Below are 26914 nucleotides of genomic sequence, written 5' to 3'. Positions count from 1 at the left end.
ACAAAAACAGATAATTTTAAATTTAGTTGTCCAAAAGTTGATATAAATGAATGTGTAACTAAAAGACAGATTCTCAGTTTTGTTTCCAAATTTTATGATCCTTTGGGATTAGTGGGCCCAGTTTTAGTAGCTGCTAAGGTAATTATGCAAAAACTTTGGTTAAGTAAGGTCAAATGGGATGCTATAATTTCCAGTGAGTTACTTGACACTTGGAAAAATTTTGTTGAAAGCTTAATGAGCATGCCCACAGTGACTGTCCAAAGAAATTTAAACTTTACTGGTGCTCTTCATATTGAAATAGTTGGCTTTTGTGACTCCTCCTTGATTGCATATGGAGCTGTTATTTATGCGAGGACTATTTTTGAAAATAAAGTACATGTAAATTTGATTTGTTCCAAATCTAGGATTGTTCCTATAAACAAAAAACTAACTATGCCAAGACTTGAACTGAACAGTGCTTTGTTGCTTTCAAAACTATCTCACAAGGTTTTTGAACTGTTAAAAGATAAAGTCAGTAAGGTATTTTTATATTCAGATTCAAACATTGTCTTAGCTTGGATAAAATCCGAACCTTTGAAATTGAATCCCTATGTTGCCAATAGAATTATTAAAATTCAAGAAATGACATCCGAATTTAAATGGTTGTATATAAACACTAAGGAAAATCCAGCAGATTGTCTTTCTCGTGGACTTGAACCTCATGAAATTAATTCAAACAATCTTTGGTTTAATGGTCCTGAAATTCTTTCAAATATTGAATTCTTGCACTTTGAAATTCCATTTTCTACTCCAGACCATTTGCCTGAATATAAAGTTGTCACTTTAGCTAAGGTCAAACCAGAATCTTTCTTCATAAAATTCTCTAGCTTAACAAAACTTCAAAAAATAGTGGCTTATTGCCTACGATTTGTAAATAATATAAAAAATAAAAATAAAAAGATTACTGGAAGTTTAACAGTTGTAGAACTAGAAAATAGCCTTAAAACCATTATTAAGTATGAACAAAGTTTTCATTTTTCTGAGGAAATAAAATGTCTAACCAACAACACAGCAATTAAGTCTAATTTAAATTCTTTATATCCTTTCTTGGACTCTCAGGGACTGTTAAGAGTTGGTGGTAGACTGGAGAACTCAGATATTTCTTTTAATAAAAAACATCCTTTGATCGTTCCCAAAAACAATCATATCACTGATCTTTTGATTCACAGAGAGCACTTAAGACTTTTACATGCAGGTCCGAAACAAGTTTTAAGTTCATTAAATCAAAATTTTTGGATTATTAGTGCCACTAAAGAAATTAAAAGGATTTTGCACAAATGCGTAACCTGTTTTAAATGTAAGGCCAAGTGCAGTGAACAGTTAATGGGATCTCTTCCTGAACAAAGGGTACGTTCATCGAGGGTCTTTCAGAATGTTGGTATAGACTTCTGTGGTCCCTTCCAAATTAAACAGTCACGGATTAGAAAGTCTATAACGACAAAGGCATATATAGCATTGTTTGTTTGCTTTTCTGTGAAGGCAATTCATATGGAGTTACTCTCTGATCTAACAACAGATACTTTTTTAGCTTCATTAAAAAGATTCATTTCTAGAAGGGGTAAACCATCCAAGATCTTTTGTGACAATGGTGCCACATTCAAGGGAGCAAATAATCAACTTCAAAAACTTCTAAACGACAACATTAAGTTAAACAACTTTTGCCTTGATGATAAAATTGAATTTTGCTTCATCCCAAGTTATTCTCCAGTATTTGGGGGTCTATGGGAGGCCGGGGTGAAGAGTGCTAAATATCATATAAAAAGGGTGATGGGAAATAATATTTTAACATATGAGGAGTTTAATACTTTGATTACTCAAGTTGAAGGAATATTAAATTCAAGGCCTCTTATGGCAATTAATAATGATTCCTCTGACTTAGAATATTTGACCCCAGGTCATTTTCTAATAGGTGCTCCTTTGACAACTTTCCCTGAAACTAATTTAACTGAGATTCCTGAAAATAGATTAAAATTTTGGAGGTTGTGTGTTCAAATGCAGCAGCATTTTTGGCAAAGGTGGTACCAAGATTATCTAACACAACTTCAAAACAGACCTAAATGGAGAAAATCGTTGCCAAATTTACAAGAAGGCATGCTTGTGCTTGTAAAGGAGGACAATGTTTCTTCTTTTGGGTGGCCTATAGCAAGGATTAATAAAGTTATTCCTGGTAAAGACGGAAAGGTAAGAGTGGTGGAAGTAAAAACTAAAAAGGGAACATACTTACGTTCTGTCACAAAAATTGCTGTTCTTCCAATTAACGATGAACAAATTTAAATTATTTTTTTTTTTTTCAATTTATAATAATAAATAAAATTTAACTTTATAACTATTTCTATTTAAATTTAAAACTTTGTAAAAGTTTTATACTTATATAAGCAATAAATTCTTTAAAAAATGTGTAAAAAAAAGGGGTGGAATATATTGTTTTGGTATCAAAACCAAGGCCCCCCAGCATGTTGGAGAAATAAATTCCCAACATTAATATTTAGTAAAACTATATTTTGTTTCAATATTTTATTTAGTGGTTTGCGCCTTGTGTACACTTCACAAAGATGTTTCTATGTTTTTATGTTCTATAATTCAAAGTGTACACAAAGGCGCAATATTCAAAAAAAAAGTTCGTTGCCAAGGTGTTGTTATATAGAATAATAAGAGAATAAAAAACGGGAAAGTAGGGCGTGTGTCCGATCCCACACAAAAATTACTTTAATACCAAAAGTTTGTGTTATTGTAATAAAATATTAGTTGTGAAAAGTGTCTTTAGTTATTCCTAGCTTCAGAAGTGTAAAACCAGTGTAAAATTATTTCCTTGGTGTTGCAAAAATCCAACAATAAGTGTATACAAAACTGTTTCAGTCTTTACATTCATAATATTTTTTGGCTCGTTTTATTCTAAAACATTGCTTTTTAATTGTTAATGGGGTGCATATTATGAGAGGACGGGCGATCGGGCTGCACTAACAACTAAAAAATAATGTTTTAAAATGAAACAAGCTCAAATTACTTATCGGTGTCTCATAAAACAAGGCTCGATCTTGAATTTGGGTACTTTGCAGTTTCAAAAATTATATTTTTTATTTGTATTTTTGAACCTTGAAAATCTTCATTATTCGAATTTTTTCAGTTTTAAATTGTTTATAACTCGGAAAAGATTAATTTTAGAAAAAAATTACAAAATATCTTTTTTGTTCCCAATGATCCAAATAACCTAAAATAATGTTTACCCGGGCCGAAAAAATTGTTTTTTTATAATTTGTTTCATTTTTTTTAAATAAATGTAGCAATAACTCTGAAATTATGGCATTTAGGTATAGGGAATATAACATAAAAAATAATCAGTATTTATTAGGGACTTCAAAACGCGAAAAATATATAGCGAGTTCCATTTGAAATAAGAAAGTTCATTAGATTTCCAGAAAAACGAAAAATCTGACAACAACGTAATTAGCACTATAATATCGGCCGCATTAGGAAACCGTTACCCACCAAAATCTATAAGAATCGTGCGAGCCCTTTCCGAGATAATTGAGGGTTTCCATACATAAAACTCACTGTAAATAATCGATTTTTAGTAATTCCAATGTGACACAAAATCTAGGCGTGGGATAAAAAAGTTTATTTGAAGACAGTGTATTTTTTTGTTCTTCTTATTGGCTGTACACAGACTCGTTTTTGTAATATTTTATTTAATTATAGATACACATACTAACATATTTCTCAAATTGGGCTTTGTACCGTCATTCTATATTATATTACGAATATGTGTGCCAAATATATAAAAAAAATATTCAAAATTGAAGCTGCAATCCTGGAACGCGTCCTGGTTCCTGTTCGCCAAGCCTGTCTATTCAGCCAGTCTTCTTCAGATAGATTTCTTGCTGATATTGCTTTTGTGATTCCTTGGATCCATGTTGTTGGTGGCCGTCCACGTTTTCTTTTCTCTGGTGGTACCCATTCTAATATTTTTTTTGGTAGTCTTTCTTCCCCCATACGTCTAACATGTCCGTACCATATTAGTTGTTGTTTTCGATGTCTTCTATAATTGATCTTTGTACTTTCATTTGTCTCCTTATGTTCTCATTTCTCACATGTCATGTTCTAATCTAGACTTTCCCGCTGCTCTCCTCCAAAAATCCATTTCAACTGCCAATAGGTTACCTTTAAGTTTTTGTGATAACTGCCACACTTCTGAGCCATAGACGATTACTGATTTTAATATGGTATTACATATATATTCTTTTTTTCATTTCCGGTCTTATTTTTTTGCCATAGTACTGAATTCAATGCACCTATAACTTGTTTCCCTTTGGTTATTCTGTCTTTTATGGCTTCATCACTTCTCCCTGCCTTTGTTAGTTTTACCCCCCAAATATATACATTGGCCATATTTCTTAATTGTCCCATCTTCTAATTCGAGATCATCTGCAGTATTTCCTCCTCTTACGCAAAAATATTGTGTTTTTTGTACATTTACGTCGATGCCCATTTTTGTATTCTTCCATTAGTTTTCTAGCCATATACTCCAGGTCTTCTTTGTCTTACGCAATAACCACCTGGTCATCTGCATAGCACAACGTATATAACGTTTAATCCCCAATAGATAGTCTCATCCCTTTACACTTCTTTTTCCAGTGCCTGAGTGCTTCATAGATATGTTGAACAGTATAGGAGATAAACAACAACCTTGCTTGATTCCTTTTGTTGAAACCTGAAAACCATTAGATACCTTATTTCCTATTTTAACTTTTGTTATTGTGTTCTTATATAGATCTTTAATAGCGTCGATTAGTGTAACGCTGATACTGGTTTTCTCTAATACTTCTCACAACTTCACAACAGGCGAACAACTTCACAACAGGAGAAGTTTGTTGTGGAAAGTGTTGGAGCAGTGGAAGTATTGGAAGTAGTGCGATTTTTAATTTCAAATATTTCACTCAAAGGAAACTGTTTGTTTATTCTAAGGGACTTTCGGACTCAATAATGATGTAATCTGTCATTCTGCGTTTAAATTTTTTAAAAATATTTATTAGTTTTCTCAGGATTGGAAAAAAAATGAATGCATTTAAATAGCATTGGATCAAGATTTTGCGTACACCCCTTTAAAGAAAAAAACTAGACAAGTATTTTGTCAAATAGTATTTTCAACTGAAAACAGTTAGATAGTATATAAATAGTTTTCCGTTTTATACGTAACAAAATAATTTATTATTCTAAATGGGAATAAACCACAATTTAACTTAAAAAAATGATTTTATTGACGTTTCGACGTTCACATGAACTGGTAACGATGATAAAAACTTTCGATAAGATGCTGGTTACAAGTGATACAAAAGTGTGAAAGATATGAATTTATTGACTCTAAAACACTAAATTAAACAGTAAAATATAGGATAAGTCCGTTACACTTTGAACTGTCTAAAGTTTGATAAATACGACACGAACCACTTTGAAGAGATGCACGCTAAGGGATTGTTTCACCCATATGACTTGGCCGTGGTGTTTAAAGACTCGACGAATGCTTTACGAACCTTTCTTGGCTATTGCTTCTTGGCGACTGCCCTTATCGCATAGAGAAAATAAAAACAAGTTGTTATTTAAAAAGACAACATAAATAATATAAAACAACATAATGCTATTCTACATCCCACCAAAATGAAAACAATGGGAACCTTCTCTGGTTACACCTCCGAGGCTTCTACAATTTGCAAGCCATACGGATGCTGAGACTAAGGAAGATGAGGGAATTCTACAATTTACAATTCACGTCCCATCTGCTCAGCGCGGTAAAGTTCCAACGAGAATGGTTCCCTTTGTACTCTAATCAGAGTAAATGTAAATCAAAAATGAATAACCATTTTCAATTTCGTTGCAAAAGGAAAGCACAGCCGAACAATATTCTAGTCCAATCAGAGAGTGCATCAAGCACCTCTACCGGTTTCGAAACTTATTAGTCTCTCATCAGGAGGCACATATGTTGCCCTCCCTGATCCAACCAAAACAAACCCCAGCGCGCAGTCCCGGATTGCAACGAACGAAATGGCATAGATGCCCTAGCGGCAACTGCTATTAAAAAGACTAAGTTTTCACTCTAGTGGCATATAAAACAGCATAATGCTATTCTACATCCCACCAGAATGAAAACAATGGGAACCTTCTCTGGTTACACCTCCGAGGCTTCTACAATTTGCAAGCCATACGGATGCTGAGACTAAGGAAGATGAGGGAATTCTACAATTTACAATTCACGTCCCATCTGCTCAGCGCGGTAAAGTTCCAACGATAATGGTTCCCTTTGTACTCTAATTAGAGTAAATGTAAATCAAAAATGAATAACCATTTTCAATTTCGTTGCAAAAGGAAAGCACAGCCGAACAATATTCTAGTCCAATCAGAGAGTGCATCAAGCACCTCTACCGGTTTCGAAACTTATTAGTCTCTCATCAGGAGGCACATATGCTGCCCTCCCTGATCCAACCAAAACAAACCCCAGCGCGCAGTCCCGGATTGCAACGAACGAAATGGCATAGATGCCCTAGCGGCAACTGCTAGCAAAAAGACTAAGTTTTCACTCTAGTGGTATATAAAACAACATAATGCTATTCTACATCCCACCAGAATGAAAACAATGGGAACCTTCTCTGGTTACACCTCCGAGGCTTCTACAATTTGCAAGCCATACGGATGCTGAGACTAAGGAAGATGAGCGAATTCTACAATATACAATTCACGTCCCATCTGCTCAGCACGGTAAAGTTTCAACGAGAATGGTTCCCTTTGTACTCTAATCAGAGTAAATGTAAATCAAAAATGAATAACCATTTTCAATTTCGTTGCAAAAGGAAAGCACAGCCGAACAATATTCTAGTCCAATCAGAGAGTGCATCAAGCACCTCTACCGGTTTCGAAACTTATTAGTCTCTCATCAGGAGGCACATATGTTGCCCTCCCTGATCCAACCAAAACAAACCCCAGCGCGCAGTCCCGGATTGCAACGAACGAAATGGCATAGATGCCCTAGCGGCAACTGCTAGCAAAAAGACTAAGTTTTCACTCTAGTGGCATATAAAACAGTAATAGTTTCTGCACTCTCTGATTGGACTAGAATATTGTTCGGCTGTGCTTTCCTTTTGCAACGAAATTGAAAATGGTTATTCATTTTTGATTTACATTTACTCTGATTAGAGTACAAAGGGAACCATTCTCGTTGGAACTTTACCGCGCTGAGCAGATGGGACGTGAATTGTAAATTGTAGAATTCCCTCATCTTCCTTAGTCTCAGCATCCGTATGGCTTGCAAATTGTAGAAGCCTCGGACGTGTAACCAGAGAAGGTTCCCATTGTTTTCATTCTGGTGGGATGTAGAATAGCATTATGTTGTTTTATATGCCACTAGAGTGAAAACTTAGTCTTTTTGCTAGCAGTTGCCGCTAGGGCATCTATGCCATTTCGTTCGTTGCAATCCGGGACTGCGCGCTAGGGTTTGTTTTGGTTGGATCAGGGGGGCAACATATGTGCCTCCTGATGAGAGACTAATAAGTTTCGAAACCGGTAGAGGTGCTTGATGAACTCTCTGATTGGACTAGAATATTGTTCGGCTGTGCTTTCCTTTTGCAACGAAATTCAAAATGGTTATTTATTTTTTAAGTTGTTATTTCTCTATGCCTTATCGTATGAGGACATGTGGATATATCGATATAAAAATAAAGTCTTCTACTTTAAAATGTAAAATATGTCTAAATGGCCGATATAAATGAGTCGGATTAAATTAAATTATTAGAACAATTTTTTACTAAGTAAAAACATTTTTGTTTAATATAGTAATATTTTGTCTTTTGAAAACGACGTCCGATGTGGACGTCGAAACGTCAATAAAATCATTTTTTAAGTTAAATTTTGACTTATTTCCCAGTTAGAATAATAAATTACATAAATGCCACAAAGAAATAGCTTCAAAATAGTATTAAACAACAAAATAATTTTAAATTTTTTATTGATTCTTTGAAATAAAAGTTTAAAATATTGTTTAAAATGTAATCTAAAATTTAAAATTATTTTCTTTAGAACAGCAATGGCATTTATGAACTTACGACAAAATAGTTTATTACCAAAGTAATTAAATCTCTTCTGCTTTCTAAAATATTATTTTCCATTAAATTGTATCTAATAATACAGCATTGAAGATTTTTCCTGTATCTTTAACTGCAAGTAATAATTATCAGTTGTTCGTTTTTGTATCTACTGTGTAGAGTGTGGGGTTTAAGGAGGGTTTTAATAGATTATAGTCCATTTATTCACGGTTTTTGTTCTATATTTTAAAGAACCGCTTGGATTGACATGAAATTAGGCATATGCATAGGTAACATGTCAAAGAAAAAAGTGATATTGTGCCGAAGTGTGCTTTTGCCCTGGGGTGAGTAGCACCCCTTCTCGGGGATGCTGCTTGAACTAATTAACCCGAGTATCTCGGGGGTACTGGGGAATTATTTCTCTCATTTTTAACTTGTTTTTATAAACTTGCGTGCATAGAGATCGGCCCTTAAAAATTTGGTCATTTTTGATGTCTCATATTTGCTAAACCTGTTGTCCGATGTAAGTGATTTTTTTAATATGTTATAGCCTTATTCTTTAACAATATCGGTGTAATAAGATTGTTGCTAAACAGGTAATTTTTCATTGTATACCGGGTGTACCAATCAAACTGTGTTTTTTCTCAAAGTTCACACTGCCTTGTATGGAATATTCTAGCATTTATAAAATACTAAAATTAAAATCCAACTATAGCATCATGTTTTCTCAACATTCTGTTTTTGATTCATTCACTTATGTTGGACCATAAAAAGTTAGGTACTTTAACAACTAGCCATTAAACTAGCCAACTAGGTACTAGTTTTTAAATAAGTATGGCAAACTTTAAGGGGTAATTCTGCATGAAAAAATAATGATAGTTTGCTTTATAATCGTATATCCTAAAATGCTTCGTTTCCTAGATAGGGGATGTTGAAAGTTTTCTTACAAACTTACGATTTATTTATTGCTTTAAAACCGGTTGAGACATGCAACTGAAATTTCCTGGATTTTAAGACGTAGTTATGGCACATTTTTTGACCTACAATTAAGAATTTTATATTCACCATTGGCGCGCATATTACCCGTATGAGCGCCAATGGTGAATATTAAATACTTAAGTGTATGTCAAAAAATGTGCAATAACTAGGTTTTAACACACACCAAATTTCATTTGCATATCTCAACCGGTTTTAAAGCAATAAATAAATCGTCAGTTTGTAAGAAAAACTTCAACATCCCCTATCTAGGAAACGAAGCATTTTCGGATATACGATTATAAAGCAAACTGTCATTATTTTTTTATGCTCTAAGTTTGGCTAAGTTTGCCATACTTATTTAAAAACACCCTTTCTTGATGAAAAACATGGCTACATGTAGTTGTTAAAGTACCCAATTTTTTATGGTCCAACATAAGCGAATGAATCAAAAAACAAAATGTTGAGAAAACATGCTGCTATAGTTGGGTTTTAATTTTAGTATTTTATAAATGCTGGAATATTCCACAGGATGATGCGAACTTTGAGAAAAAAACAGAGTTTGATTCGTACACCCGGTATAAATACAATGAAAATTTATCTGTTTAACAACAATATTATTACAGCGGCATTGTTGAAGTAAGGCTATAATATATTAAAAAAAAATCACTTAAATCGGACAACAGGTTTAGGAAATTAGAGACATCAAAAATGACCAAATTTTTAAGTGTGCCAATTTCTATGCGCGCAAGTTTATATTTTAATTATTAGGTAGGCACTTTAAATTATTATGACAATTTGTTTTAGGGCCATTTACGAGAAATATGCTATGGCGAATATAACAGTCGCCATAACCAGTCAAATTAAGCAAACGGCTGTCAGCATCCACGAACCACTAGCAATTCAAAAACCAAAAACGACTGTAATGGCGTCGTTTAACACAGATATTTTCCCATACGCTTTAATTGTAATTGCGTGTATCATAGGTATCTTAGGATTTGTAGGAATCATTTATATCTGTGTGTCTTGGTCAAGGTAAGGAGATTTTTTATTATAAATTGTTTTTGGACTTGGTCAACATTTTCTACTATTTTTAAACGCTTTTTTTAGTTCAATAGTTTGCGTCAAATCTTTAGACCAGGGGTTCCCAACCGGTGGTACGCGTACCACTGGTGGTACGCGGGAAGGTTTCAGGTGGTACGCGTCGCGTGGGTGAAACAAGCGATTACGATGGACTTTTGTCTACGGAAGTGCCAGTACGTCTCTTCATCCCAGCACAAGTTTTCGCCCGTTTCTTCAAATTGTGGTCAGAAGTTTTAATGCTTTTAACTGAAAAAAATAATGACAGACTTAACACGCTGTACATGGGGCTTCAGAAAGCAAACACAGCACCCTTCACAGCCAATGAGAAAGTAAACTACTTACTTTAAGAAAAAGTTGGTTCATTTAAGTTCTCAAATACAGGACAAGGATGCCTCTGCCTCTGCATTTCCGACGCTGTCATCATTTTTTGACGAAAACGAAATATATCCAATACCAGATGTGGTTGCTAATATAATTCTTCACTTGGAATCTATTCAAGAATGTTCTAATAAATATTTCTCCTCAAGATTATTCCAAACTTGATTGAATCAGAAATCCTTTTGCAGGAATTCAGAAAACCAAATGAGTTAGAATTACAGGATTTACAGGAAACATTCATCGATTTCACAGAAGACAGTTTTAAAGAGAAATCCTTAATTGACTTCTGGATAAAATATATGGGCCCGGATAGCTCAGGCGGTAGGTGTCCGACTTCCACGCAGGTAGGAGACTATTATTACAGTAGACTCCCTCTATAACGAGAACTGAAATGGCGGACTAATTACGTCATTATAAGCGAATCTTACATCAGACAACAATAATTTTATGCATACCACCACTACTGAAATGTTTTGATACCTCTTACGTAGTTTATTAGGTGTCGATGGTCGACCTCAACAATGAAACTTGTCCATCGTAAATTATAAATTTACTACAATATTCAATATCGGTCCATAGATAAACAGGAAGGAAGAAGTTACTGACCTCGGTAAACATACAGATGTTGGACATTCGTGTATACAGGTAGTTGAGGTATTTATTTATAGCCATCACCACACCAAAAACAGGTGAAGAAACATATTCTTCGATTTCATTTTTCCTCGTTATAACCAAATATACCTCGTTATATTATAACCAAATATGCCTCGTTATAGAGGTGTTATAGTTCAATAGAAATTTCATGGAACATATTAAGTGTACCTCGTTATGAGCGAAACCTCGTAATACCTGTGTTCGTTATAAAGAGAGTCTAATGTATTATATAATAAAATAAGCCAATGGACATATTTCTGATAGCAAATAATATGTTTTCTAAAAAAATGTTTATTACATTCTATGCTTCGTAACGATAAAGTCATTAATTTTCGAGATATTTGAAGTTAAAACGGAAACGACACGGTTATTTTGATTAATGTATTGTGTCGCTTTATTTTTAATTTCAAATATTTCGAAAACTAATCATTTTATCGTTACGAGTTAAAAGTATATTATTTACATAAAAAGTACTGGAAAATCAAAAAATTACACTAAAATAGCAATTTCGTCAGTGGCGTAGAATTTGGGAAGGGTCAACCAGCCAATATCCCCTGTCGTACGCCTCTGGTAGTAGCTAGAAACGTTTATTTATCTTAATTTAGTAGGGTGTACAGTACCTACACTTTCTGCCAAGTATGATAAGGATACGCCAAATAGTTTTAAAGTACTGAGTACAAATAAGTTTTAAATTTTAATCATATTATATGAATCATATCGCAAATTAATCAAAATAACTGTGCCGTTTCATATTTAACTTCAAATATCTCGAAAACTAATGACTTTATCGTTACCAATGAGGAGTATATTATATTCGTAGAAAGTATTGGAGAATCTAAAAATGGCACTAAAGTAGTAATTCCTCCAGTGGCGTAGAATTTGAGAAGGGTCAACCATTCACTATCCCCTGTCGTGCGCCTCTGGTAGTAGCTATAAACGTTTGTTTATCATAATTTAGTAGGGTGTATAGTAGTCGCACTTTCTGCCAAGTATGAAAAGGATACGTCGAATAGTTTTAAAATGCTGAGCAAAAATAATTTTCAAATTTTTTGACAAAACACCCTGTAACTCAGTAAGGAACCACATTTTATTTAAGCGTTTTAGGTTAAATCTTCGTATTTTATGCTAAGGTTTCTCCAGTTACTATATGGACAATTATTAATGAAACACCCTGTATAAAAATCGGCACTTATTCGGGTCAAATTTCAATACGATACGAAATAAAACTTCAACCAAAACTCGAATTAAAAAAATTCGTGTTTTTATCGTAGTCTTAGAAAAACCACCGGTAGAGACGTTGTGTGCTACAATTAACATTAGAATTCGTTTTGGTGTATTAATTAAACGCTTTTCTTTAGCTCAATCGTTTGGGTCAAATCTTTAGACGTTAATTTGACCGCCTTTTCTTCAATGCAAATGACTGAAAATTTTGCAGACTTATGCATTCATACATAATTTCACTTTTTACGTTAATTGTTTACGTTATGCTTCATACATAAACAATAATGTTTTAAATTTTTTGACTATTCCGACTACTTTTCATGTTAGTACATCATATGTTTTATAGATATTTAATAAACAGGACGATATATTTTAATGTTTGAAAAGTGTAAGACTAAAAAGTAAAAAATAAAAAAATATAAAAAAATCAACTAAAAAGCAAAAAATAAAAAAAAAATTAAAAAAAAATCTAACACATTCGTTAGAGAAAAGCGTGGGGCGAAAACCGTTTATTCGATGTAGACGCGCCACGCTTTTCTTTGACGAATGTGTTAGATTTTTACAATTTTTTTTTATTTTTTGCTTTTTAGTTGATTTTTTTATATATTTAATTTTAGTCACTCGTAAATAAAGAAAAACGTTTTTAAAAAAAATTTCATATTTTTTTATTTAATCTAAGTTAAGTTTATGGTTTATTTTTGGCGTAACCAAAAAGGCAAACAAACATTTCCGCGTAAAATGTGCAAAATTAGATCAAAAAAGTTTACTGTAAATAACTTCTTATTAATACTTAAATATTATAAAATACTAAAAAATTATAAAATTATTTTTTTAATTCAATTTGGAAATTACTTGTTTCATTACTAGAGCAATTTACTTTTGTACTTCTTATAATGTATAGTAGAATGAATCATTGACTGTTGAGTGTCGGCAGTTTGCATTGGCTAGTTTATAGTACAACGGAACGGGGCGACACGGGGACGTGCGCCGTCTTTTGTTCTACGGCACATTCCGTATACGGCCCGTCGTAAGATAAATCAGTCTTTAAACAGTTAACAAAGAAAAAAGAAAACTGCTTAACTATGAACCACTCAACCGCTAATCGCTTATTATTGTTATTAACAGCTTTTATTATTTCTAGGTATAAATCTTACAAGGAGCAAGTCCAACGACAATACACAGTGCCTTCTAGTCCGACACGATACGACACAGTCTACGTAGAACCAAATCTAAAAGAATACGAAACTCAAGTTCTACAGATGTGCGTACCTGTAGACGATCAGGAAGACTACAACGATCTACATTTAGATTTTAGTAATAAGAACCACACGTTTAATTTAGACAACGTCAGTTATATAAGCAAAGATAACAATCTTAAAAAATATGGTAAGTAGAATTTTTCTTCGTTTGATGCCTATTCGAATACATATCATTCTGGCTATATTTTACTTGACTGATGCTTTAAAAATGTATTAGTTGTTGTGGAGAACCATTTCCTCGGGTTTCTTAACTATGATATTCTTCTATTATTGATATTCTACCAATTCCTCGCTTTCCGAATTCTTTGTCTTGGGGGATTATTCTTAATAATCTACATTTAGTGCCGTTTCTCACAATGGTCCGTGATATTACTAACTTTTTCCTTTTAATCGTGTACCTACTATCCGACAAGTGTGCTGGCGGGTTGCGCGAAAAACAAATTGAAAAGTGGAAAGGATTGATTATAGACGGAGAGCCAGCGCTGAAAAATCTATTTGAATTTACTAAAGCTAGATTTTTTACAGTTAATTACTGTGAGTGTGTAGAGAAACATACTGAGGTCAGTCAAGCGAAACGTAGAACAGGGGTTACTGAGAGGGTATAAAAGTTGCTATCCAACGAAGGTAATTAATTCCATTTACTAAGGCTGAAAATCAGTACACACATTCTAAATTAAATATAAATAAAAGTTATTATAGTCGGTCAGCTGTATGACAGGACAGAGCCGGTCGGTCGGCCCCAATAGTCGATTGAGGGTCGGCCCCAATAGTCGATTGAGGAAATGAAGCATTTTGGCTCGCAATTTTTTCGTCCAGCATGGATTTACTTGAAATTTTTACAGAAGATAGGGAATAGTCCAAGAATCATTTTCTATATCATGCCGCTATCATACGCTAAAACCTTGGGGGTGGTTGCCACCCCATCTCGGGGGTGGGAATTTTTTATTACATTTTAACCATGTAATTCGATGGAAAAAGTGATTCTAAGAAAAAAATGTTTGTGCATTTTCTTCGTAAAACTAACATTTTTCGAGTTATTCGCGCTCGAAAATAACAGTTATTCGACGAAAAAATCGTCTTTTTTAGAGGGTTTTTTGAGAATACCTCGAAAAATATGCATTTAATCAAAAAAACTGTACATATCAAAATTGTATCTTTTAGTAACACAAACCAAATTCTTTTCCGATAATATCTTTAAGACCAATACAAACCGAGATACGGCATGTTAACGGTTAGCTTTTTTCGTCAAATGCATAATTTGAAATATTCAAAGCCAAATAATGGGAAAAATTTGCATTTTTCGAGGAAAACTCAAAAAATCATTTTTTAAGTATACAATTAGACCTTTCCAAAAAAATAATAAAAAGTTTCTAGCATGAAAATTAAGCGACTTTAATAAAAAAAAATGTCGGTACCTCCTTTTCTTTACGAAAAAATCAGTGAAAACAACCCCCTAACTACCTTCCTAATTCAAAATTGGTCTTTACCTTTCTGTAGTTCCTTTTATATTTATATTATCAATACACTCAAAGAGTTTGACCTATTTAAAATGCCTAATTTTGGAAAAATATTATATCTCACTGTGTACTGATTTTCAGCCTTAGTAAAGGGATTTAATTACCTTCGTAGGAAAGCAACTTTGATACCCTCTCAGTAATGAGACCCCACAAAAATGATTTTGTAGGATTTTTAAAGAGCTATAAGACTGTGTAAATTAAAATCCGTAAGATGCCTTAGATTTTAATTGGGGCGGGTTTAAAGGGCTCGAATAAGGGGGTGTTTGCTGGTAAATAGAGGTTTTAAACAGCTATATCTGGCTAACTATTCACTGTAATGAAAATATATGCACAGGGTAATTTTAGTCATTAAAAAAGCTACAATTTAGTAGTATATAATTTTTTTCATATCTTCAGTATTTTCGGAGATATTTTGAAGTAAAAGGTGAAACATACCAAATTGCAAAAAATCAATTTTTCTTTAAGCTCCAATTTTTCCAAAATTAGGCATTTTAAATAGGTCAAACTCCTTGAATGTATTGATAATATAAATATAAAAGGAACTACAGAAAGGTGAAGACCAATTTTGAATTAGGAAGGTAGTTAGGGGGTTGTTTTCACTGATTTTTTCGTAGAGAAAAGCAGGTACCGATATTTTTTGGTAAGTCGCTTAATTTTCATGCTAGAAGTTTTTTATTATTATTTTTAAAAGGTCTAATTGTATGCTTGAAAAAAGTTTATTTAAGTTTTCCTCGAAAAATGCAAATTTTTAACATTATTTGGCTTTGAATATTTCAAATTGTGCATTTGACGAAAAAAGCTAACCTTTAACATGCCGTATCTCGGTTTGTATTGGTCTTAAAGATATTATAGGAAAAGAATTTGGTTTGTGTTACTAAAAGATACAATTTCGATATCTACGTTTTTTTTATTAAATGCATAATATATTTTTCGAGGTATTCTCAAAAAACCCCCTAAAAAAGTCGATATTTTCGTCGAAAAACTGTTATTTTCAAGCGCGAATAACTCAAAAAATATAAGTTTTACAAAGAAAATGTAAAAAACATTTTTTCTTAGAATCACTATTTCCATCGAATTACATAGTTAAAATGTAATAAAAAATTCCCACCCCCTGAGATGGAGTGGCAACCACCCCCAAGGTTTTAGCGTATGATAGCGGCATGATATATAAAATGATTCTTGGACTATTTCCTACCTTCTGTGAAAATTTTAAGTAAATCCATGCTGGACAAAAAAATTGCGAGCCAAAATGCTTTATTTCCTCAATCGACTATTGGGACCGACCGACCGGCTCTGTCCCGTCATACAGCTGACCGACTATAATAACTTTTATTTATATTTAATTTAGAATGTGTGTACTGATTTTCAGCCTTAGTAAATGGAAACAATTACCTTCGTAGGAAAGCAACTTTGATACCCTCTCAGTAACCCCTGTTAAACGTTTTGCTTGACCGACCGCAGTATGTTTTTCTACACACTCACAGTAATCAACTGTGAAAAATCTAGCTTTAGTAAATTCAAAGACATTTTTCAGCGCTGCCTCTTGGTCTATTATTTATATTGGTGTCGGCTAGGAGTTCACATCGTAGTGAATATATACTAACGTAATTTTCAGATCCCAACTAAATTTTTGATACGGCAACCACGCATTTTTGACACTTGCGATTAAGGTCACCCGCCAGCTCTCGCTGGTCGGATTGTACGTTTGCACCACTTCTGCTTCTTTCCCCATTCTTCGTCGTATGTTCTCATTGATTGTCCGTCCATCTTAGGATTCGCCTGTACAGTCACATCTCGAAATCTTCAAGTTTCTTCTCCATCGCTTCAGTAAGTGTCCAGGATTCTACTCTGTAGCGTATTGAAAAGATATAACATTGTAGGAGCCTTACTTTGATGCCCAGAAATAAATTAAAATAAAATATAATAAATTAAAGTAAATTAAAGATATATAGATCCATCGCTCCGTTCACAGACGGACGAAAGCTATACAACCCGTTTTTTGCCTAAAATGTTTCTTCTTCTTCACAGCATTGCGAAGGCTACTCGATCTTCTTCAATATGGAATAATTATTGTCCTGCATTTGATATCTGAGTCCATTCACGAATGGTTTTTAACCAAGAAACTTGTTTTCTACACTTATACAGCCCTCTATTTTGCCTTTAAGAGTCAGTTGTAATATTTTATATCGATTTCCCCTCACTGTACTCGTATGTCCCAGATACGACATTTTCCGGTATTGTAACAGTCTTTAGAAGTTCTCTATCTTCGTTAACTCTTCCTAGTACTTCCTCATAAATTGTTCTTGCTGTTCGCACGGCCCCCCTAGCTGTTCGGGTGCTTTAAACAATATATGGTTATCCAAAGTATACAAAATATAATGTGCAACATCTTCACGTCTGGCCCCTCTCCAAAAATTTTTATATGGGCGCCCGTGTCTTCAGCATCCGTCTATAAATCCACATTTTCAATGCTTCAATTCTGTATAAATCGATATTTAAAAAAAATAAAAATTTCATTTTTATTCAGTTGCAATGCGAAGGCAAAACAATCTTATTTTTCACTTAGAATACAGAGCGCAGTCCAGCACTCTTAATCGACGATTTTCGACTCTTGCTGGAGTCTCATCGGAGAGAACGTAGGCCTGCTGCTCCATACTCCAAGTGACCAACACCGAGAGTTTATCCCCCACACCGCAACTGACGTGAATGGACTAGGTGACTAGCGTCATCTGGCAATTGAAAGATGAAGTAGTTTTCAATCCTAATAGCAATATTAATAATATTTAAAAATATTAAAATATTACTTCAATATTTTTAAATTGAAAACTTATTGGTCCATTTTCTTGGTAACACCTCCAAGGCTTCTAAAATTTGCAAGCCAGATGGATGCTGAAGCGAAGAAGACAATAGGGAATTCAAAAAACTTACAATTCACGACCCCGTCTGTTCAGCTGGTAAATTCCAACAGAAAATAGACCTAGTTACTCAAAGAAGTAACGACCAATATAAAAATAAAATAAAAATTCCATTTTTATTCAGTTGCAATGCGAAGGCAACACAATCTTATTTTTCACTTAGAATACGGAGCGCAGTCCAGCACTCTTAATCGACGATTTTCGACTCTTGTTGGAGTCTTATCGGAGAGAATGTAGGCCTGCTGCTCCATACTCCAAGTAACCAACACCGAGAGTTAGAAGCCTTGGAGGTGTTACCAAGAAAATGGACCAATAAGTTTTCAATTTAAAAATCTTTTAGTAATATTTTTGAATAATATTGAAATCTTTCAATTGCCAGGTGACGCTAGTCACCTAGTCCATTCATGTCAGTTGCGGTGTGGGGGATAAACTCTCGGTGTTGGTCACTTGGAGTATGGAGCAGCAGACCTACGTTCTCTCCGATGAGATTCCAACAAGAGTCGAAAATCGTCGATTAAGAGTGCTGGACTGCGCTCCGTATTCTAACTGAAAAATAAGATTGTTTTGCCTTCGCATTGCAACTGAATAAAAATTATATTTTTATTTTATTTTTATATTGGTCGTTACTTCTGAGTAACTAGGTCCATTTTCTGTTGGGATTTACCAGCTGAACAGACGGGGTCGTGAATTGTAAGTTTTTTGAATTCTCTCTTGCCTTCTTCGTTTCAGGATCCATCGGGCTTGCAAATTTTAGAAGCCTTGTAGGTGTTACCAAGAAAATGGATCAATAAGTTTTCAATTTAAAAATCTTTTAGTAATATTTTAATATTTTTAAATATTATTAATATTGCTATTAGGATTGAAAACTACTTCATCGATATTTTTAATGTCCACACTTCGGCACCATACAAAAGTACAAAACAAACATAACACTGAACCATTCTTTGTCTTAGTTCTAAACTGAAATATTTTAATCATTTTAAAATTGTTTTAATACTAAATATTTATATTTTCAGGCCAACAAAGTCCTGCCAGCAGTGAATCTGCTACAACTGCTAGAGCATCTAGTGTAGGAGATCATGTTTTATCAAAAAATCTCGATCATTCTTCAAGGAATGATCATATGTATAGGTGGGTACCAATATTTTATTGTCGTTAATGAAAAATTAACATGTTTAGGATATTCTACGCTCAGAGAATTAACACCGCATTTATCGTTTTCCTCTTCTATTGAACGTTAGTTTAAATTTTGCAAATTGCTTGCAATATTTTGTTTAAAAAATGCCTACTTAGTGATGTTTGAATATTGTTTTCAAAACTACTGAATTAAAATTCTACAAAAAGCATTATAATCTTTAAACCTTTAAAAACTACTAAGAATATTTTGACAAGAATAAGTGGTTTCTATCTTGCTAAAAATATAGTTTTACATAATGAATGGGTTGGATGTGTGAGTCCATGCTATTGTAGTAAAGAAAAAGAGAGACGTTCTCACAAACAATTTATTTTACAACTGACGACCGGTTTCGCTGGTCAAAAAAAAATAAATTGTTTGTGAGAACGTCTCTCTTTTTCTTAACTACAACAGTTTAACGATTATAAACCTTTTTGTAGAATTGCATTTCATTTAGTAGGTTTTTAGTTAAAAAATTCCAAAAATCACTAAATAAGGCATTTTTTACAAAAACTTGGAAACAACTCGAAAAGCAAGCATTTTTCGAAAAATTACCAAGAAAAAAGTATCTATTTCTAAGAGTTACACCTAACAAATTTTATTCAAATAGATTTGAGAAATTGTTTTTTTATATAAGATATTTGTTGATAACAATTTCCGGCCCACTTGAAAAATTAAAAAAATACCGATTTCGAAACTTGTCAGTCTCTCGTCAGGAGGTGCATATGTAGCTCTCTCTGACTTAGCCAGAATAATCCCCGGCGTCCAGTCACGAATTGCAACGAACGAAATGGCAGGGATGCCCTAGAGACATCTGCTAGAAAAGAGTCTCAATCTTAATCGAATAGCACGTAAAATAAGATTTAAAATATTATTTTACATTCCACCAGATTAAAACTATTGGGACATTTTATGGTTACATCTCCGAGGCTTCTAAAAACGCAAGCCTAATGGACGCTGAGACTAAAGAAGATAAGGGAATTTTACAATTTATAATTCACGTCCCATCTGCTCAGCGCGGTAAAGTTCCAGCGAAAATGGGGCCCCTCGTACTCCGATTGGAGTAAAAATGCAAATTAAAAATGAATTAACATTTTCAATTTGGTTGAAATACGAAACTACAGCCGCATTATATCTTAGTTCAATCAGAGAGCGTGGCAAGCACCCTAGTCTAGGCGCCAGAGGGGTCACCGTATCCTTATCAATTCTGATGGACAAACTCAATGGTTTCTTATGGATTTTTGGCTGCGGATTACGAATTTCGAGGGTGGATTTCGATCTGAGTGGTCAAAAAATTGTTATAAACAATTTAATTGTTTATATGGCTCTGGCTCATAAACTAAAACAGAGAAAACACAGTTTCAAATAGAATTTGTTCTTTATTAAAAAACGAAGAAAAAACGTTTACTAAACTTAAATCCAATAATTAGAACTCAAGATATTGTAAAATTAGTGCACAATGCAAATTGCAAATTACAAAATAAGTATTTTTCGAAGTTTTATCGATCGTAACTAGGCTCATACGCATGCAAATGAGCCTGAAAAGGTCCAATTTTAAAGCTTAATTAATAGGCTTCCAAACAAAGTTTGTTAAATTACTTTATCTTCATTTGTTTTAAAGTTATACCCGTTTGAAGTTATAATTTTTGTTAAAAAAAAATTGTACATTAATTTGTTTATAAGGGATTCAAGCAAATTTGAGCTATAAACACTTATACTTTAATTAACAATAATGACAGAAGAACTCAAAAGGAACAATTTGAGCTTAAGAAAATGCTCGTATTAATTTTAACGCCTCTAAGAACAGAGTTAGTACCACAATGTAATTGTAAAAATTGCGCTAAAATCTTGTGTAGATGTCAAAAAGCTGAGATTCCCTGTATATCTCGATGCAGATGCATGAAAGAAAATGTTTGCAAAAATAGTATTAATAAATAGTATCGACTTGCTATTTAGTTACATTTCTGAAATATTAGGTTTAAATGTTTTTTTTCTCATTTATTACATAAATAGAAGATAAAGTAAATAGAATGAAAGGTGATACGAGGTACAGTATGATGCTTTAATTATAAAAATTATATGATAAAATTTTGTTAGAATCTTCAAAAATGAAAATAAAATAACGTACATATATATACAAATTATAATTTGCATCGATAAGTTAGAGCGTAAACCATTACGCTGTGAGCCGACCTTGCGCATCAGAGCGCGCTATTACAATATCGATATCTTGGCCAAAAATAAACTTACAAACATTTTCGTAAGCTCAAAATGTTCCTTTTAAGTTCTTCTTCTATCATTATTGTTAATTAAAGTATAAATGTTTATAGCGCAAATTTGCTTGAAACCCTTATAAACAAATTAATGTACAATTTTTTAAAGAAAATTATAACTTGAAACAGGTATAACTTTAAAAACAAATGAAGATAAAGTAATTTAACAAACTTTGTTTGGAATTCTATTAATTAAGCTTTAAGATGAGACCTTCTAAGGCTCATTTGCATGCGTAGAAGTCGAGTTACGATCGATAAAGCTTCGAAAAATTCTTATTTTTCAATTTGCATTCTTGAGTTCTAATTGTTGGATTTAAGTTTAGTAAACGTTTTTTTCTTCGTTTTGTTATTCAGGAACAAATTTTATTTGAAACATTTTTTTTTCTCTTTTAGTTTGAGCCAGAACAGTTAAACATAAACATAAACAGTTAAATTGTTTAGGTATAACAATTTTTTGACCACTCGGATCGAAATCCACCAACGAAATTCGTAATCAGCAGCCAAAAAACCGTTGAGTTTGTCCATCAGAATTGAAAAGAACACGGCGACCTCTATTTGGCGCCTAGACTACCCCTACTGTTTTCGAAACTTATTAGTTTCTCGTCAGGAGGTGCATATGCAGCTCTCTCTGGCTGAACCAGAATAATCCCCGGCGCGCGGCGTCCAGTCACGAATTGCAACGAACGAAATGGCAGGGATGCCCTAGCGACATCTACTAGAAAAAAGTCTTAATCTAATAATTTTAAGTTTTAATCTAATAATGCCGATGACATCGTATTGATAACCGATAAAAAAGAAGAATTGTTTGAAATGATGAAAGAACTGGACATAGAAGCCGGAAAGATAGGCCTTAATATGAATTACAGCAAGACCAAAATCATAATAAATACAGATGAGGACATCACAATGAGGATCGGACAAGATGAAATAGAACAAGTTCATTATTATATATATCTGGGTCAGATTATAAAACTTAACAAGGAAAACCAAACAGCAGAGATCAAAAGACGAGTTAGACTGGCATGGGCGGCATTTGGAAAACTAAGCTACATCCTTAAAAACAAAAGATATCCACAACATCTTAAGACCAAGGTATACAATCAATGCGTACTCCCTGTTCTCACTTACGGTTCCCAAACGTGGACGTTTACAAAAGCAAACATGGACAAGATCATAAAGACGCAAAGAGCAATGGAAAGGCAAATGTTGCACATAAAACTATTGGATAAAAAGAGAAACGAGTGGATAAGAGAGAAAACCAAAGTTAGGGATGTTAGACAAGAAGTTGCAAAGTTGAAATGGAGATTTGCCGGACACACTATAAGACAAAAGGAAGACCGATGGAACAAAATTCTCATAAATTGGAGACCGTGGCAATATAAACGAAGCAGAGGAAGACCACAAATGAGATGGGCAGATGATGTCAAGAAGCACGTGGGCTCTAGGTGGATAACTGTAGCGACAGACAGAGAAGAATGGAAAAGGATTGGGGAGGCCTATGTCCAAGGATGGACCGAAGAAGGCTAATTAGATAGATAGATAGAATCTAATAACACATAAAATAATATTTAAAATATTATTTTACATTCCACAGATTAAAACTATTGGGACCATTTTCTGGTTACACCTCCGAGGCTTCTAAAATTGCCAGCCATAATGCACGCTAAGACTAAAGAAGACGAGGGAATTCTACAATGTATAATTCACGTCCCATCTGCTCAGCGCGGTAAAGTTCCAGCGAAAATGGATCCCTCCGTACTCCGATTGGAGTAAAAATGCAAATTAAAAATGAATAAACATTCAGTTTTTAAAATAGATATTTTAATTTGAAAAACAATTGTTTTTGTTATACTTTTTATATTGTGTCGTATAAATAATAAAAACGTGGTATTATAAAAAGTTTTTTTTTATAAAAGTGTAATAATTATTTGTGTTTTAGATCTTCCGATGAAGACGAAATGAATGCCAGTCCAACGAATGATAATGTGATGTTTAAAGAAAAGAAAGACTATTTGAATCTAGGTTTCACCTATGACCACTCACCTGTAGAAACAACGACGGAACTGTAGATAAATATTTTTAAGAAATGTGTATAGTTATATCTAACTAATTTATAATGATATATTTAGATATATTTTAAATTTAATTTTTTACTATGGATATTTTAATATAAATTTAGTTTTTATATAAAACCGTGTTTTAATTTAATAGGTCAGAAATAATATTAAGGATATATCTAGCTTATCCTACATTTATATCCTATAAAAATGTAGAGATCAAAGTCGACTAATAAACTGGTTCAGCGATGATTTGAAGTCCATGAGGGAAACTTTGCACTTGATAAAGGAGCAATATGATAAGTTTCCTACATTGGCTCAAAAAAATCTATTAGGTAACAAATCACAAAAAACATTACAAATTATCAAAAAAATCTGCTAAACAAAGGGCCAATTACTTACTTTCCGTGTCCAAAACACCAACAACTTTAAATTCTGTATTTCCAATGGTTGGCCACATAGATGGCCCTGTCATTTGCTATAATTAAGTCTTCTTCTGTGCAGATCTCAGCCATTTCCTCTGTGAGAGGAAAATGTGTCGCGGTAGCTGACGCTTGCCATAGGTGTATTCGGCGCGTCTCTGGCGCTTCGGGGATGGATCTTGATGTTTTCAGGAAGCTTTTACGAGAGCTTAGTCTGCTTGGCTGAGTTTGGTGGTCATATAAGGGGTCTTCGGTCCGTCTCCTGCTTTTTTCGTTCTACCTCTGACGTGACCTTTCTCCTGATAGGTGGTGCAGCAATCCCAGCTATGGGCTGTACCTCTTCGATATGTGTCGGTTTCAGGAAACCCGATATTATACGAACCGTTTCATTTAGAGCCACGTCAACGTTCTTTGCGTGAGCAGAGTTTACCCATACTGGTGCTCCAAACTCCGCGGCCGAAAAACATAATGCTAAGGCAGAACTGCGGAGAGTGTCTGGTTGTGCTCCCCATTTTGTATTAGTTAGCTTGCGGATGATATTATTTCTGGCACTTACTTTCTTCTTGACATCTTGACAGTGGTATCGGTAAGACAGAGTTCTATCCAGACGGACGCCAAGGTATTTTGGCGTCTCGTTGTGTTCCAGCATCTGACCACGCCATTCCACCTCCAGCGGCCTTCGGGTATGCTTGTTTCTAAGGTGGAAAGCACATACCTGGGTTTTTATGGGATTGGGTTTCAGATCTTTTTTATCGTAGTATAGAACTAAGTCTCCCAGGGCATCTGTCAGTTTCACTTCGACTTCATTGAAGGTTCTTCCCTGAGCTGTATCATCGGCGTAAATAAATTGCCTTGTTTGTTGGTGTATGAGTTGGTCGTTGGTGTATATGTTGTGTAGAATCGGCGCGAGGACACTTCCCTGTGGTAGCCCATTTTTTTGGTCTCTCCAAAGGGCCAATGATAACCTTATTTTCTCTTCTTCTTCTTCTTCCCGTTGCCTCGCGCCTGTTCCATCTCCGGATACCTCCTCATCAGATATCCAGGTTGTCACTCCATCTCTTCCTTGGCCTTCCTATACTCCTTCGGCCGTTTGGTGATCTATCTCGTGCTATCTTTATTAGTCTTCCTTCTCCCATTCAGCTTATATGGCTATACCATTCTTTTTCCTTTCCAGTATCCAGTCATTTATGTTCTCTATATTACAGCTTTGCCTGAGATCTGTGCTGCGTTGTCTGTCACATAATAATTTTCCTGTGATATCTCGGACTATTTTCATTTCACACGTTTCCATCAGTCTTTTTGTCCTTGTGGTGTCAGGTCTTGTTTCCGCGTTTAAGTCATAATAATTAGCCTAACTACATGCAATATAAAGCAAATAACACGTTTAGTACAAAAGTTAATCAACTTGCTTAGGTTACTTACCCCTCCTCTATTATACTAAGTATGAGCTGCTGCAGTATAATAGTTCGACTGTTAAAAAAGGAAATGAAAATTTATGAAAAATTGCCGTGTGCCCCTGAAAATACAAAAGGTTCGGGGCAAGAAAAGTGCAATTAATTTTAAAATAAGCAGTAGACAACAAATTAAATATTTAACACATATCCTCGACCAACATAAAAATTAACAGACAAGTTCAGAGTAAAGTATAAACAAAAAAAGGTAAAGTTTTCAATCCTAATAGCAACATTAAAAATATTACTAAGAGATTTTTAAATTGAAAACTTATTGGTCTATTTCCCTGGTAACACCTGCATGCAGGGGCGTAGCTACCGCCGTATCAATTATACGGGGCCCCCGACATTCAGGGGCCCCAACGCGGCATGTCGAAACAAAATTCCATTAAAAAAATTGAACAAAATATTCTGCAATTATTTCACTATTCAAACGCTTTGACACAGTGTACATATATTGTTGGGATATCGACATTTTCGTGTAATGGATTCTTTATTATAAACTATATTTATGTACTGTACAGGTACCTATCTATTTCCTGCCTCTAGCCGTTCTACAACAAGAGACGTTTTTTGTTTTCAAGCTACTTCTTATTGTATATTCACCGTTGGCTGTGTGAGACATTGTATAATGTATAATGCGAAATTGCAATATTTGTAATCGCTTTACCTTTGATAATTTGAAACAGAAACACTGTGTATTGTTTGCGTATATTTTCGTGTAATCTGTTCTTTATCTATACATTGTATTTAGGTATATCTATTTGCCGGTCGCTCGCCGTTAAAGAACAGAGCTTCTTTGTTTACGCTCCTTTTCAATGTCTATTCACCCTTGGCTTAAAAAAACTGAATCTTTTTTAAAACAATGAATCTCAATTAAAATCTGTTTTTTGAATTTGGATTATTAGAGTTTATTAGATTTATTATTATCTATATTTGAGTGTTATTCACTCCGTCTTCAATTCCTTTTCAATGTCTATTCACCCTTGGCTTGAAAAAACTGAATCTGTTTTAAAACAATGAGTCACAATTCAAATCTATTTTTTGAATTTGGATTATTAGAGTTTATTAGATTTATTATTATTATCTATATTTGAGCGTTATACGCTGAACTTATTAGTTCCTAAGGTTGTATTCAATTCATTTAAATTTTGCAATATTTTCATTATTAATTGAAAATAATTTAATTGTAGATTCCTGGGCTCAAAATATGTATTAATATTTAACCCAAATCACCTAGTCTGAAAATGCTACTTACAGAAGCTAGAGCTCTTTAAAAAAGGCATCTTGTAATTAGTTTTTTTAAATACCTCCAGAACGCTTCTATTCAGAGAAACCAAAACTGGTACGCCTATTTATCTTCCTTTTTTATCTTTAACTTTTAAGCCTTTTTACACTGGATTATTAAATTGTGAGACATTCTAGTAATA

At 33.8% G+C, this 26914-nt stretch overlaps 1 protein-coding gene across 1 annotated transcript in view; it reads left to right on the top strand.

Annotated features, from left to right (window-relative positions):
* The window catches only part of LOC114332608 (cadherin-99C), a 431877-nt gene extending 408131 nt beyond the window's left edge, over window positions 1–23746 (top strand). The window contains exons 22-25 of the mRNA XM_050657985.1: window positions 9888–10115; window positions 13558–13802; window positions 19124–19238; window positions 23494–23746. Coding sequence (XP_050513942.1) covers window positions 9888–10115; window positions 13558–13802; window positions 19124–19238; window positions 23494–23623 — 718 coding nt within the window. The 3' untranslated portion in view covers window positions 23624–23746. The remainder of the gene's footprint in view (window positions 1–9887; window positions 10116–13557; window positions 13803–19123; window positions 19239–23493) is intronic.
* Window positions 23747–26914: the final 3168 nt, after the last annotated feature.

Source organism: Diabrotica virgifera, chromosome 8 (genome assembly GCF_917563875.1).
Source record: "Diabrotica virgifera virgifera chromosome 8, PGI_DIABVI_V3a".
NCBI classification, from domain to species: domain Eukaryota; kingdom Metazoa; phylum Arthropoda; class Insecta; order Coleoptera; family Chrysomelidae; genus Diabrotica; species Diabrotica virgifera.
Note: the sequence above shows the minus strand (reverse complement) of the source record. Positions and strands in the feature narration are given on the sequence as shown.